The following is a 16,464-nucleotide window of genomic DNA, read 5'->3' as shown; positions in this document are numbered from 1 at the left end:
GGGAGAAATGATACGACAATAAAATGGATGGAATATTTGGGAGGAAATTATTCTTTTTTGCGAACATAAATTAACTTACAAACGATATGTCGAAGACAAAAATAGAAATAAAATCAAGTCAAACCCTCTCCCCCAAAGAATGTTTGAAATTTAGACTTGCGCTTACTTTGCAAGCAAACTTATTTGGAACTTTTGAGAGAGAAAAAAAATAATTACTGTTCAACAACCCACCTCCAGCCACCTCCATCCTCAGCTGTTGAAAAATAATTTATTGCTTAATCCTGATCTCCAAGTAGACGATCCCAACATTTATACCCAATAACCATGTCCAAAACAAACGATTATTTTGTGTTAAAAACGTAAGAAAGTCCAGTAAATAGTCGTACTCACCTCTTGAAGTTTGAAAGGAATACTGGTAACAGTCCCCCTGACCTGGATTTGCCTGAAGAGTGAAATATCCTTAAAACTATCCACCTCTAATCCTAACAACAAACACACTTTATCCAACACATCCTTGTCATTAGGAGAAAACTCACTCTTATCGGCATCGCCGTCCACGGCCTGGAATTTCAAATTACCCAGAAGCAACACAGCCGACAGAACACAAAATAATCCGTGAGACATTTCCTCGGAGATGCTTAAAACGTTCATGGCTAGTCGGAGATTGTCGAACATAGCCGAGTCGTTGACACCGGAAAGAGAATAACAACCGCTTTGGTTGAGGTATGAGTAGTATTGTGCTTTTTCTAGCATGTATGTCTCTGCTAGTTGCGGACATGTCTGGGCGGCAGCAGTGAGCTGGTAGAAGACGTGATAGTTTCGCTCCTGATCGCTCTGGAACGTAATTCTGGATTGTTCTAGAAGGTAATCTTGCACGATGCAACCTTTGATTTGGGTACCTGAGAAGCAGACTTGCATGAATTTACCGAAACGACTGGAGTTGTCATTTCTAACTGTTTTGGCGTTTCCTGTGGAATACAAAAGTAAATTATATTTGGATTTAGTTTTGCTGTGTTTTAATTAAAGAAAATGAATAAATATAACCAAAAAAAAAAAAAATATTTTGTGAAGGAAAATATAAAAAGATAATCTAATACCAAGAGTCTTGTAGAACAGTTCTCAATATAATACATAACAAAGATCATCAGCCTTCAAAACATTCTCACGATTAGAACGTAATTCGACACTTATCAAAATATTTTTATTCGGCTCATCTCATTGACTATCATTGGAACGATGACTTACCAAAACTTAAATTAATACAACTACAACTTTGACATATTGATTTTATATTGTTGAAAAACAACCCACTAACAAAAAACAAAACAAAAAGAAAAAACAAAAACAAAACAACCACCCTGAATTCCAGATTATTTTATTCAAATACTTAAAAGGCGAAATGCATATCGTTACACTTAAATAAAAAGGATAAATAAATTTTGTAATCTTCTTCTTTGAAAATAAGTCTTTATCTATTCCCAATTGGGTTCAATAGTCTGGTGTCACGTCCGCCCAGCAACCAGCAGCTTGGTTCTAAACAAGGAAAATCAGTACTTTTTATCCTTCATGCTGGCTAGAACTTTTTTCACATGTCATGTGATCACTGATCAGCATGTATAAAAGTCAAAACATGATCAGATTTATACTGTTTTTCTCCTTTGGATACACGTTTATGCTCGTCGGAGAAGTATTGTATAAGGGCGTTCGCCATTGTTTAGAACCAGTTATTAAGTTGCTATGCGTCATTACGAGGGAAGTGACATCACGACTGTTGAACCCTATTGGACTAAGTGGAGGGTGAGGGGGGGGGGGGGAGCTTGAAATGATGACTTTTCAATCACGGTGTAAATGCACCTTGTGACACAAGATGGGTACCTGTGTGTACCGTTCGCATGACGACAGCCGCTTGATGGGCGAACCCTGTGGGGCACGTGATATGAATATCATAATGATGTCCAGATTAGGCCCGGTGCACCATACCATAATATGGCCTTTCGTCATATTTCTGGGCATTCCGGTTGATAATCCGGTCGGTGAACTTATATCTTTGACATATACGTTTGTGTGTGCGTGACTCTCTATATATGTACATATATATATAAAATGTGTGTATGTGTGTGTGTGATAAATAGATGAGAAAAGATAATATATGGTGGATATACAGATAAAGATAGATAGATAGATATATAGATATATAGATAGATAGATAGATAGATAGATATATAGATAGATAGAGAGCGTGAAAGCATAGATAGATAGATAGATAGATAGATAGATAGATAGATAGATAGATAGATAGATAGATAGATAGAGAGCGTGAAAGCGTCATGTGTGTGTGTGTGTGTGTGTGTGTGTGTGTGTGTGTGTTGTCGTGTATTTGAATGTGCATTTCGTTCCTCCTATAAACTTCGTCCAGTTGACAATCTCCACATTACGTGTATTCATGTGCGTGTCGTTTTAAAAAAGCACGCTTTAACTTTAATCGATCGCTTCAGATGATAATTTCAAGACTGTTTAATCCTCAACTTCGTCAATGTTTGACCGAACCGTCTCGTCTCCATAAAATCAAATTGGATTGACGAGTCGTTATAACCATCATACAACAACCCTAATCCCATAGACACGGCGTTGGGTTTCGTTCAAACTGTGACGATACTATGATTACTTTCTTATGAAAAACACTTCAATGGTAGTAATAATAATAATAATAATAATAATAAAAATAATAATAATAATGATAATAATAATAATATTAATAATAATAATAATAATAATAATAATAATAATAATAATAATAATAATAATAATAATAATAATAATAATAATATAATAATAATAATAATAATAATAATAATAATAATAATAATAATAATAATAATAATAATAATAATAATAATGATGATAATAAAAATAATAATAATAATACGAGATTATTTTTCTATGGCGCAATATCCACTCAATATGAGTTAGACAACGAGTTAGTATTAAGTCGAGATATAGGCTTGTGAGCTGCTAAAACCATTCCAAAATATATTTGACACCTACACTGGTTTTAATGACCTGGTACTGTTTTCCACATGATTATGGGGAGGGGATGTGTGTAAAAGCCTTTTCCAAGGACTCAACTTTGCGCTGCTCAGGGGGACTCGAACCTGAAGATAAGAATCACTCCACAAGAGACAACCGCACATGCACACAATATTTATCATTTACAAACTTTGCAGTTGGAACAAGATGTCATCCTAAGGCTTAAAATAGCACATTCCTTAATTTTAAAAGATGCTTTTGTATACAGAGTTCTAGGGGAAAACAGTCCAATGTTGGGAATAAAAACAACATTCACATCGTTGATCTAATTATAAAGCTACAAAGCTTACATTTTCTGTTTCACACAAAGAGCAAATTAAATAACGACAAGACAGCATGTTTTTGACAAAAGAATAATCAACTTAATACGAAATGAGAATCACAGACTTTCTACAAAGGATTCATCATCACATCTATCACAGGCAACGAAATAAAAACATAAACAATAAATAAAAGACAGAATTAAGAATATAAACATTCTGACAGCAATTATACTTTCAGGATCAGAAACAGCTCAGGGGTGAGCTAATGATACAGCTACGCCCACTATTGTTGCTGTTATTGTTGATACTGCTGATGCTGCTCATCCTCATCTTCTTTCTCCTCCTCCTCCACTACCTTTCGCTACAACTACTACTACTACTACTACTACTACTACTACTACTACTACTACTACTACTACTACTACTACTACTACTATTATTATTATTATTACTACTACTACTACTATTACTACTACTACTACTAAGTACTACTATTACTACTACTACTACTACTACTACTACTACTACTACTACTACTACTACTACTACTACTACTACTACTACTATTACTATTACTACTACTACTACTACTACTACTACTACTACTACTACTATACTACTACTACTACTACTACTACTACTACTACTACTATCACTACTACTTCTACTATTACTACTACTACTACTACTACTACTACTACTACTACTACTACTACTACTACTAACACCACCACTTATACTAACAATCCAATCTTAATCAGTATCGAACCAATCCATTACATATGGATATAAGAGGAAATTACTGGAATCAATGTGACTCATTATAAACCAGTAAAATTCAGAAGTATTGGCACAGTCCTATTCTCTATCCCAACCCCCCCCCCCCTCCAACCCCCAACCACCCCAGCCCACTGCTTGATAATATGATATTTGACATTATAGGTTTCAAATAGATAATAAAAAATAGCCGTACAAACGCTTCATGAATAATTCCTCTACAATTTCTGAGGGGACGACACTAAAAAACACAAAAAACCCTGGTTGTTTTGATTTGAATCGCTCTTCCTAAATGTCTGTGGATTTTTGTTGGACGAGGGATGAGTATTGTGTGTTGTAGCCTATATTTATTGTGGTACGAGCGAAATGGGAGTAATAAGTCATTGTTTACATTCGGGCCCGATACTCAATACTATAGTATATCTCATGAGAAGAGATACCAAACAAATCTCGTTGAAAATATTATAACAAGACTACAAGAGTGGCTGTTGATATTTTGGTATATTCAGAATACGATTTGTACGTTTTGTGTGTGCTGTTGTTGTAACGTTTTGTATTGAGCCATTTTTTCCAGTAAATTACATGCAGATTTGATTCATACCACGGCCATTGTTGTATTAGGGTAAGGTAATAAAGACTAAGATTCGATATGAGGGAGAAAAAAAAGGGGGGTGGGGGATTTGGGGGACGAAGAGTTAGGATGTGGAGGGGAGAGAATTGGAAAGGAAAGAGGGGGAAATGGAGGGGGGGGGGGGGGGGGCAGGTTGTGTGTGTCAGTGTGTGAGTGTGTGTGTGTGTGTGTGTGAGAGAGAGAGAGAGAGAGAGAGAGAGAGAGATACAGCGAGAGAGAGCGGCTATGTGGTTTTATGGTATGATACTCGCCTTCGGTCGGAAGGTCCAGGTTTGAGTCCCGCTCTGAGAAGCGCATTGTCGAGTCCTTGGAAAAGACTCTTTACTCACATTCTCTCATCGTACCCAGGTGTAAAATGAGTACCTGGCCGTTAACAGTGTTGTCTCTGTTGAAAAAATAATGTACTATCGCCTAACAGGCGTCATATCAAGTGTTGCTGTTGGCTAAGGACCCCTTGTACAGCGCTTTGAGTACGTTTAGTGGATATTGCGTTATAAAAATGCTCTAGTTAATAGGAATAAGACCATAATCATCCCATATATACAGACACACATACAGACACACACACACACACACACACACACACACACACACATACGCATGACCTCTTCCCCAATCCCGATCTCAATTCCACGAATTTTAGTCATGACTAAATATGTCTGGCCTAAGACGCATACGCTGCGTGATTTACCACAACAATCACCTACTTCCGATTGGAATTCTAGACAACAATAGGCTATAATTCCAACCCATTTTATGGTCTACTTCAATACTAAGCGGCAACCTTTCCATTGCACAAATACAGACATAAATCTTTCCAGATTATACCATTGACAAAACTAAAGTTTTTCGTCTCGTTTATTTTTGTCCCCCCTTTCTTTTTTCAAAACCCACGATGAATATTTATGAAGCCCGATTTTCAAGAAATGCTCTGGATTAGTTACTTTATACCTAGAGAAACACTCTTGAGTGTAACTCTACCCCCCCCCCCCCCCCCCACCCCCAAAAAAAAAAAAAAAAAAAACAAAAAAAAAAAATCCCCCCCCCCCCCAAAAACAAATAAATATATGAGCAAACAAATAAATAAATAAATAACCAATTTTAATACGCGGCGGTGGGGGATGTTATCTGAAGTTGCTGCTTTTCAAATATTACACGCGTCAACATACATGTATTTTAATCGAACGAAGAACACATCCAATGAATCATAAACGTTCGATCGATCTATCAATCACAAAGATCTGTCAACCTTGATCACTGAAAGTGATTCTAAAAATTGGTCATGACCTATTAAGAATTGATAGACATAGCATATTAATATTTAAAATACTAACACTATTGGGAAAACCTCGTTCATAATAAAATTAAGCAACCGAAAACGTCTAGCACGACTGTTGGAATGAAGTAGTGGTCCTTTCGCACGAGATTCAATCGTTGATACTGTATATTGGATGAGAAATTAATCTGCCCTTCTACAATATCGTGAACACCTCACCAGAACAGACAATTCCGTCCAATTTCTGTATTTTTAATATTGATTAATTGCGGGAAGGATTAATGAAACGAGGGGCTTAAAATTTACCAATTACAACTACGACCTGCTAACTGACATTCCCTCCCGATACTCAAAATGAAAAGCGTTAGTCTCGCCCTCATTCAGCTGACATTTAATGTGGCTTTTTTCATATCTTTATGGCATTTCACTGTGTAATCGTATTACATTTCTAAACGACAAGTCTATATCGACATGTACATATATTTTTAGAACTGATAACCGATAGCAATTATGGGCCTGATTTAATTTATTTTTGTAGTGGACAAAATTTTGCGTTGGTTGAGAATATTTCCACTACGCCTATAACAATTTGGGTCATCAGACCTGCAAATAAGTAGTATGCGTAAACGTCCAATGTCTGATATTCTAGTTTTACTTTTTTCTTTTATCCGATCTCATTGAACATCTTCAGAAATTGATGACGAAATCAGGAATCCGCTTTAATTAGTGACAAAAAAAAGTCAGGGATAATCCAGACTTAAATGTTATTCTGTCTTCTAATGATGTCGTCAACTCGGCTGACTTTGATGACGTATTGACAAAACCATGATCCTTCTTGTGTTTTTGTAGAAAAATCGTTAATTCTACAAATTATAGTGTAAACATAATTGTATATTTGGCAAAAAAAAAAAAAAAAAAAAAAAAAAAAAAAGATGACTCTCATTTCCAATAATTGCTTTCATACTGTTCCTTGGGAGATGTTGCCATTGATGTAGTGTAGTAAGCAGCCAAGCTATAGACAATAATAATATGTATATTATTGTATCTATCACAATTATAACACATAACCAGTCTCATTTTAATTTTCTTATCCCTGCGGGGTTTTTTTTTTCTTTTCGAATCGAAAATACACTTATAATATTTATTATATTGTCCCAGATGTGTTTTAAAGTCGGGTGTGCAGCTAGAGTTGGCAGTGTCATATAATTCTCACATTACCCTTTTCCCCGACATTCCCATTGAGGTACAAGATAAATGTCAAATATAAGAGTCAAGTTAAGAAATGGGAGAAAGGTATAAATCATGTTCCGCCCATCATATCATTATGAATGTCTAAATCTTGAATATATACTTGCGGGTCTATGGACGGCGTATCTATGGACGGCGTATCACACGGATCATTAAGTCTTGGACAGCAATGGTCATTTAATATTGCCCTATTAAATTATAGTCTACGATAAGCATCATCACGCCTCTTAACAAAACACCACAATAGAGAATGATATGTCACAGATTCTTTTCATAAAAGTACCATTTTCACGATATCAACATCAATATCGGTGTTGATGACGGCGTTACCATCATCATCATCATCATACATCACAATCATCCACAACAACTAAAAACCATTACTACTGTTCTGACCTTATTTAAGTTCTCTGGTTTTTTGGGGGTTTTTTATGGGGATGGGGGGAGAGACTCAATGCAGGAATTCGAAGTATAATATTATGCAAGGCCGAGGTAGGTTGATGTTTCCCTTTAGACTGCTCAGAATAAAATAGAAGACAAACAATAAAACTTATTACATTCAGTTAAATATAACACTGAATAACGAGTAAAAACACAATATAGGAAGCGAGAGAAAATAGAGAAAAAAAAGTATGACATATCAAAAACATTCGAGAATCCACAAACACCAAGAACAAAACCTTAAGTTAGAACTTGTCAAGTTTCATTATAAGAAATCTTCAATTGGTTAAGGGCTGCCGGTTATACCAAAGTCGATATCGAAAGTTTCCAGATTTGCGTTTTGGTTTTAGCCGTGTACTGGCTGTGACTAGTGTAGGAAGTTGTCCCATTATTGAAAACAATAAATGAACAATCGGGATATAGACAGTAATATTTTTCTTCTTCTAACAATGTTTTTATAAAATTTTCAATACAAAGCAGAAATCAAATTTGATTTATTTCTATAGATAAATAACCTTCAATGAGTGCTGACGTAAATCCAATTTGGTCAATGGAGTCCAACATGGTTTATTTATATGAGTCGTACAACGTCTTACTCAGGTGCAGCGTCAAAGGAGTCACTTCAGCATGCAATGAGATTGAATATAATCTATTTCCGAGATTAGAAAATCAATCAGATCACGCGAGAAAACGCAACGTATAGTCATAAAACAAATTGGGAGATCTGTACAGATGACATCAACATTTGAGAATTGCGCCCCAAATCTTCGATGCGGTATGTATATCAATAGAATGGTAGAGTTGACATTTTTCAACGTATGTTTCTGACAAATTGTGGACATAAATTTCAACAAATTGTTTTGATTGCGATAAAATTTCAGATTGACTTCTATAGAGTCTATTAGTCTGGCGGCTATAAGCTTCTAAACTTTTGCAGATTTTTTAAATATTATTTTCGCATCCGATATATCAATACGCGTAAGCAAGTAAAGTTGATACCGACATTCATTACTCTCTCTCTCTCTCTCTCTCTCTCTCTCTCTCTCTCTCTCTCTCTCTCTCTCTCTCTCTCTCTCTCCACCTCTATCTCTCCACCTCTATCTCTCTCTTTCTCTCTCCACCTCTATCTCTCTTTTTCCACCTCTATCTCTCTCTCCACCTCTTCTCTTTTCTCTCTCCACCTCTCTCTCTCCCCACCTCTCTCTCTCTCTCTCTCTCTCTCTCTCTCTCTCTCTCTGAGTGTGTGTGTGTGTGTGTGTGTGTGTGTGTCAGTGTGTGTGTGTTATTTGATATTTGAAGGAGGAGTTTTATGGCAAAAATTTAAAAACGTGTTTTTTTTTTGTTTTTTTTTTTTTTTGTTTTTTCACAGTACGACAGTATTCATTTCACAGTCCCCCCTCAGTCCCATTGAGATTTGCTTACGTAATAGTTATTAACATCCAAAACCTCAACCCTAGTCAGAAATCAGAATTTGCATTGGACACCGCCCATTGATTATAGAACCGATTCAGCATAAATTTGAATACAATTTCGTGGAAAGAAATGGATGGGAAGCAAACATAGTAATGGTGAGTGGATAAGGATTTTAAAAGAAAAAGAAAAACAATCAAACAAACAAACAAACAAAAAACACCAAAAAATAAAATAAAACAGAAACAAAATCGAAAAAAAAAAAGAAGATCGCCAGAAAACACTCGGAAGATAAAATAAATGAAAGTCGACGTGAAAGTATTAAATTATGATAAGATAACATGATTTAGAAAACGTTATCAATCCATCATGGCAATCATCCCCTTATACGAGGTGTACGCAAATACAAATACACAGCGCTTCTATTTTCCTTACGTCTCCTCATCCTCCTTCGCCACCACCACCACCACCTCCTCCTTCTATTTTTTAAAACTACTACTACAGCTACTAGTACTGTTGCTGCTGTTACTATTATATTATATACTATTTGAAGTTAAAAAATTATGGACCATAATTCAGTCTGACGATATTCCTAGTTTTATAGCATAGATAGAATAGATGAATGTTGTAAATTAATATCATATCGATCGATTTTTTTTTTTATATTTGAGTAAGAGAAAGTCAAGAAAGTGGAGACAATCCACTAGAGGCGAGACGATTGCGAGACGATTATTGTCTAACTAGAAACGATGAGAGTCATTTGCTTCCCTCTCTCTAAATTAGATTTTAGAGTCTATTATTGAGCTTCAGCTTATACGAGAAGGCGCAATAGACACTCATTATGTTCAATGCGCTTTACAAGGGGCCCAAAGCCAACAACATAGTATAATATGTAAGATGAGACATGCCGTCCGTGAGGCGCCATTAATTCGTTTTCTTTCTGACTGCCCAGCACTCATTTTACACCAGAATGCAGTGATAGAATGTGAATAAAAAACAATTTACAAGGAGTAAACTTTGCACCGTCCTGAGAATATAGAACAAAGCACTATTATAAATGGATAAATACACGTGCATGAGATAGTTTTTCATCTAGAGAAACAAGTTTGAGAAAGAGGAACAAAATTAAGATGCCACAGTCATTTTCCTACCAAGCTGGCGCCGAAGAGGGTGGAACAGGCTTTGCATAACTATAGGTTTGAAGCGTTGCGTAGCATTATGACTAATTTATGCTACGCCGAACAACAATCAGGCACTATGGTAACAGCTCCGTAAACACAGAAAAGGGCCGACTTCCGTTTTCTGAGGGCTCGACTCGACATAAAGGGGAAGTAGTTGAATTTGTTTGCTGTAAAGTACCGCACCATCAATCACGCCTATGAATGTATAGGACACTCGACAGTTTGTTGTCATCATCATCATAACACATTGTTTTAACACAGAGATTAAAGTGGAAAGGAATTCATCTTCAATTAAGTTGAAGGCAGAAGTATCCTTGAACATGGGTCATGGTCAACGGTGTCTTATCTAACAATACATATTTAAAGCAAGAAAAAAAAATTCTCTTCAACATGCATTCGTCATCAGCGACCCCTCCCCTTTCCTCGGTCGTCCATAGGATCGAGTCTCTTATCTCGGCACAGAGAATTCAGAAAGCAACGTCAATGTTCTCGGTTCTCGGTGGTGACAACGAAAGAATGTTCTATTCATAATTGCACAACTGCTCGAACTTGCTTCCTTGTGGACAGATGGGCAATGACGTCTCAAGAGCGAATCCCAAATTTGTAATGACGAGGCGACCACTCTCTTCGGATTATGTATTGCCCCCCTAATGACAGTTTTTGTCGGAAAATTGAGCCCAAAATATAGCAGAATGTACCGAAGTTCAAAGAAAATTCCAATGATTCCCCCAGAATTAATCGTGCCTTACACAAACAATACACTTTTTACTTATCCCCCCCCCCCCCAACCCCCTAAAAACTGTTTCAGATGAATCGATCGACTACGTTGACTCCCAGGTTGAAAAGTTTAAAGTCTGAGACTTGTCTTTGCTTTTTCTTTTGTCTGGTACTGCATCAAATAAAACTCATCAGATCAATACGCGGTGACGGGTTCTTTGTCCGAGTCTGTGGCCAATGACCAGCTTGCAAATCGATGGACATGTGTTGTGGTTGAGTGACATAACACACGCAATACATGGCATGAGGTGAGTGAGTGTCTGGAGCATGACTAAGTGAGGCGATGAGACGAAAGAGATTATAGAACGCATGGAAGAGCGACATTACGAAGGAGGGGGGGGGGGGGGGGGGTTAATAAACAGGAAAGTCTGCTTGAAATGCCAGACGCTGTGAGCGGAGAAAGGTGTAATAAACCTCGAAGGGGAATATTGAAAAAAATAATAATAATAAAATAAAACAACAGCAACATACAAGATAAGTTTACAATTTGTGAATGACTTATTGGCACTTTCCTTTTTTTAAGTGATGAATTTTGGGGAACTAACGGCGACAACGAGGGAGTGGGAAAGGGGGGGGGGGGGGGTTAATTTTGAAAGTATATATCACTCTTTTAATCAAACAATCACAATTTGATGTAGATAATTGAAACTTTGAACCAACAAAAAAGGAGGGGGGGGGAGGGGGGGGGGGGAGTTTTATGCTGATCACAATCGGACTTGTATAATACAAAATATCATTTAACTTTGGTATTATTTCCAATTGAATATAAAAGTCAGAGAGAGAGAGAGAGAGAGAGAGAGAGAGAGAGAGAGAGAGAGAGAGAGAGAGAGAGAGAGAGAGGAGAGAGAGAGTGAGTGAGTGAGTGAGTGAGTAGGCGATAGATAGAAAAATATAGATAGAAAAAGATAGATTGATTGATTGATAGATAGATAGATAGATAGATAGATAGATATAGATAGATAGATAGAATAGATAGATAGATAGATGATAAATATATATATATATATATATATAATAATATATAATATATATATAATATAATAGATAGATAGATAGATAGATAGATAGAGAGAGAGAGGGATAAAGAGAGGCAGAGAGAGCGAGAGATATAAAAAGATAGATTGAGAGAAAGAAAGAAAGAGAGAGAGAGATAGAGAGAGAGGGAGAGAGAGAGAGAGAGAGAGAGAGAGAGAGAGAGAGAGAGAGAGAGAGAGAGAGAGAGAGAGAGAGAGAAACACGCTTCCATTCCATTATATCGATTAGTGTGCATTGGCAGCTGTTGTCACCTCAAGATAAAAGCTTCGGTGATGGGGCAGCGAATTCGACCAAGTGTTTTACACCCATAGCACGTGTTCTCTCAATGTATTAAATGTTCCACGCTTCAGGTCTGTTTTTCAGACAATTTTATATTATTATTTTTAAAAACGCAGACTGCATTTAAATATTTCTTTAAAAAATCAAAGATCTGAAAAAGTGTGGATGAAACGGTGCCAGACAAAGCAAGAAAGAAAAATACAAGAGAAATACAATTCCGAAAAATCAGCCTTCCTCGCGGCGGATCGAACCTCAGACCGCCTCCATTATCAGTCAGACGTGCAAAAATAACAAAACAAATTGAGCTTTTCTAAAGCGCAATATCCACTAAACGTGCTCAGAGCGCTTTGGTCCCTGGCCAATAGTAGGACTTAACATTTAGGACGGGACATGACGTTTGTTAGGCGATATTAATTTTTTTTTTCGGACAGAGACAACGCCAGGTACTCATCTTACATCTGAGTATGGTGAGATAATATGAGTAAAGAGCCTTTTCCAAGGACTCAACTATGCGCCGAGCGAGGCTCGAACCCAGGACCTTCTGATCCGAAAGGTAGTGTCATACCACTAGACCAAAAAGCCGCACAAATCATTACACCGTAAAGGTCCGATAGTTGGGATGATTTAATGCCTATATTCATCAAAAGGGTGAGCGTCTCCGCTTCGAACTCTCGCTTGCTCCATAAAACACAAACATTGGACACGAGATGACTTCAAAAAGTTGTGCAAATCAAGTTGAATTGACAAGGCATGTAGGATAAAAGAAGTCCTTTTGAACATATAGCCAAGCTATTGCTTAAAACGGATATAAACAAATGATGGCTACCATATCATTTAATACATTCCGTAGTACCTAAATCAAGCTGCTGCTGGTGGAATCACTCGGGTTTGAGATTCTAAAAAAAGCAAATTCGTTACTTAACCAATTAATTAAACTATGACTAGCCCAAGACAAGTCATGACGGATAAGAATTATTTTAAAAGGTCGCAGCTTTTACTCGAGTTTATTTCAAAGTAGATTTGTTAGGCACGGATATGACTTACGTGTTATACAATAGTTCAACTCATGGAAAGATCATCTTATGGGATATTATTAAGAGAAGACATCGATAAGATATCGTCGCCTAGGCATTCCAAGAAGGAAGATGGATAATTCATCAAACAAGATATCTGATGTCAACAAGAACCACCCATGTTGTCCAAGTGAGCAAACAGGGGGTTAATAATCTTGCCAAAGGAAATAAAACGAAAGTGCAGAAGCGGCGCTCGAACCCGAGCCTACTCGGCCACTTCGTCCTCCTATAACTGTGAAAAATGATCCCCAATGACCTGTGACCATCAGTAGGTCTCCAAACTTCGTTTGAGCGGTAAACTTCTTCACAAAAAATGTCCGTCAACGTTCCTTTTTGAGACATTTTCTTTTTCTTTTTTTTCTTTTCTTCTTCTTCTTTTGTAAAAAGAACTTTCCCATCTAATTCTTTTTAACGATAAAAAAAATTATACAATGCACTTTTTAGATCTACAAATAACTTACCAAAAGCTTCGAGTACTGTGTTAGCCTCTAGAATCTGTTGTTCTGTCCAGAAGGACGTGTGATTAGTAACTGAGCATAGATACTGTAGGATGAACTTGGTGGTCTCCGTCTGAGGTTAAAAAAAAAACACACACAACAAAAGCAAGTATGAATAAATGAATGAATGAATGAATGAATTAATTAATTAAATTTTTACCGGGTGAATTAATTAATTTATCAATCAATTAAAAATAAACTAATAAAAATAAGAAAACAAATGTCTTTGTACATCAATGAGCAAAGATAAATATACTCAGCTTTAGTTATCGCATTCTGTAATATAATTGTCTGAGTGCTTATTATTTTCTTTTGATTTTCATTCGGCCAATCATTCATTCCCTTACTCACTCATTTATTCAATCACTCGCTAACTCACTCACTCTCATTCGCTAACTCAGTCACTGATCGACTGACTAACTGACTGATTCATTCACTTGCTCACTTACTAACTCACTCTCTGATTCTAATCTCAATCACTTATTCACTGATTCATTCATTCGTTCGTTTATTCATTCATTCTATCTGGTTATTATCTATTTCTTTATTATGTATCTATTTATATATTTCTTGAAAATGGACCTAAAAATACACAAGTTAATAATTATGACACAGGAGCCGTTCTGCAACGTTTCATATGCCATATCAGTACCAATAAACGTCATCGTTGTGACTGCCAGGGAATATCATATATTATAATATACAACATTGATTATTTGAGGCATGAGTCACTGCTAGGAGAAACGCATCGCTTGTCAGTATTCCTGACTTTTAATTCATATTTGTATGCTATCGATGCAAGAATTAATGCAATCAATATAAACAAAATTGCACGTAATTTACATAAATAAGTATATGTGATATGAGCAAATTGTATTTAATTCTGTAGATAAACTTTATATATATATATATATATATATATATATACCTTCTTCTTCTTCTTCGTTCCTCTGATGGACATCTATGGCTGCAGTCCGATATCTGCTATGAAGTCTGTGGTCCGCTTTAGGTCCTCAGCCTCACCATAGAGCTTTGTGTTGAGTGTTGTAGGGGTGACCCAGTGGTTCGAACGTTGCACGTTGTATAATGGGCAATCCATAAGCACATGTAAAGTGGTTTCATGGTCGGTTCCACATGGGCAATAAGGGGTTGTTCCAATACCTAGCTTTGTAAACATATGTCCTCTTAGTCTATTGTGTCCTGTTCGGAGGCGGAACAGAGCGACTTGGCTACTTCGCTGAATGGCATGGATTGGATCCCGCTTGTTGTGTTCTAGGTGTGTGTCATTCCTTTCTTTGTCTATTTTTAGCTTTATTATTTTCTTTTGCTGATGGTAAGTGATTGACGACTTCGGTTGTTCCTTCTGGGCTCCTTCTTTGGCCAGTTGATCGGCAATTTCATTTCCATATATACCTACATGACTTGGAATCCACTGCAGCACAATTTTTCCTGTTTTATCAGATAAGCCCTCAAGGGCCTCCACAGTGTGTGCGGCTTCAGAGTCCTGGTAATTTTCAATAGACCGGAGAGCATCATCAGAGTCTGTCAAGTAAACCACATTTTTCCCGTATATTCTGTGATCTCTGGATAGTTCTTTTGTTGCATTGAGGATGGCTTTTTCTTCAGTTTTAGTACTTGTGCACATTGAACCCACTGATACAGATATTTTTGTTTCTGTTTTATCTGTCCAGTGTATGAGTGCACCAGCACCTCCATTCATGAGGGGGCCGGAAACTGAGCCATCTGTATAAACTCTTATCCAGTTGGTCATTGGGTATTTTTTATCGATCATCTTTAGGGTTTGAGCATTGTCATTATTGCTTCGAATGTTTTTCTTGTTGATGGTTATGGATTTTTGTTTCTTTTTCCACGGTGGTGGTTTGAGATTTGGGACATTGATTTGGGCAATATCTTCCTTTGGTGTCACTTTATATTCGCTCTCTAGTTTTTGTCCCAAGGCGATGAAGTTTTCCCTTTTGAGTCGATTCTCTTTCTTTTCCATTGTACTTGGATGCAGTGGTTGGGATTCCATGAATTTTATCTTTGAGAATTGTGTCACTATTTTTAAATTTCGTTGTTCTTTGAGAGGTTTTATTCCTGTGTGGGTTTCCATCTTGTGAATTGGTGTTGTTTTCATTGCTCCAGTGATCACGCGTAGGCATTGGTTTTGGATTTTTTCAACCTTTTGAAATTGAGCCTGTGAGCACGTTCCCCATGCCGATATGGCATAGTCTATTGCAGGTCTTACATATCCAAGATATGTCTTCTTCAGGACGTTTGAGTTTGCTCCCCATTGCGTTCCAGCAAGTTTTCGGAGAAGCTGCATTCTCTTGTACCCTTTCTGTTGACTTTCATCTATTTGATGTTTCCAAGTGAGTCGAGGGTCAAATTTCACTCCTAGATACTTAGGCATAAGGTCTTCTCTCAGAATCTTTCCATCTAAAGTTAATCGCATAGATTGCTTTTTGGTTGATAAGCTGAATGTTGTG

At 36.8% G+C, this 16,464-nt stretch overlaps 1 protein-coding gene across 7 annotated transcripts in view; it reads right to left on the bottom strand.

Moving 5' to 3' along the window:
• Positions 1 to 16,464, bottom strand: part of LOC144976996 (unconventional myosin-VIIa-like) — a 175,150-nt gene that overhangs the window by 108,771 nt on the left and 49,915 nt on the right. For all 7 annotated transcript variants that reach the window (XM_078921672.1, XM_078921687.1, XM_078921704.1 and 4 more), the window contains exons 4-5: positions 13,940 to 14,048; positions 391 to 968 (exon numbers count right to left, since the gene is read on the bottom strand). In XM_078921672.1, the coding sequence (XP_078777798.1) occupies positions 391 to 968; positions 13,940 to 14,048 (687 nt within the window). The remainder of the gene's footprint in view (positions 1 to 390; positions 969 to 13,939; positions 14,049 to 16,464) is intronic.

The sequence above is a fragment of the Berghia stephanieae genome, chromosome 1 (genome assembly GCF_034508935.2).
Source record: "Berghia stephanieae isolate SIO BIC M18660-M18661 chromosome 1, UCSD_Bste_1.3, whole genome shotgun sequence".
NCBI classification, from domain to species: domain Eukaryota; kingdom Metazoa; phylum Mollusca; class Gastropoda; order Nudibranchia; family Aeolidiidae; genus Berghia; species Berghia stephanieae.
The sequence above is the reverse complement of the archived record's forward strand: the minus strand, read 5'-3'. Positions and strand labels throughout refer to the sequence as shown.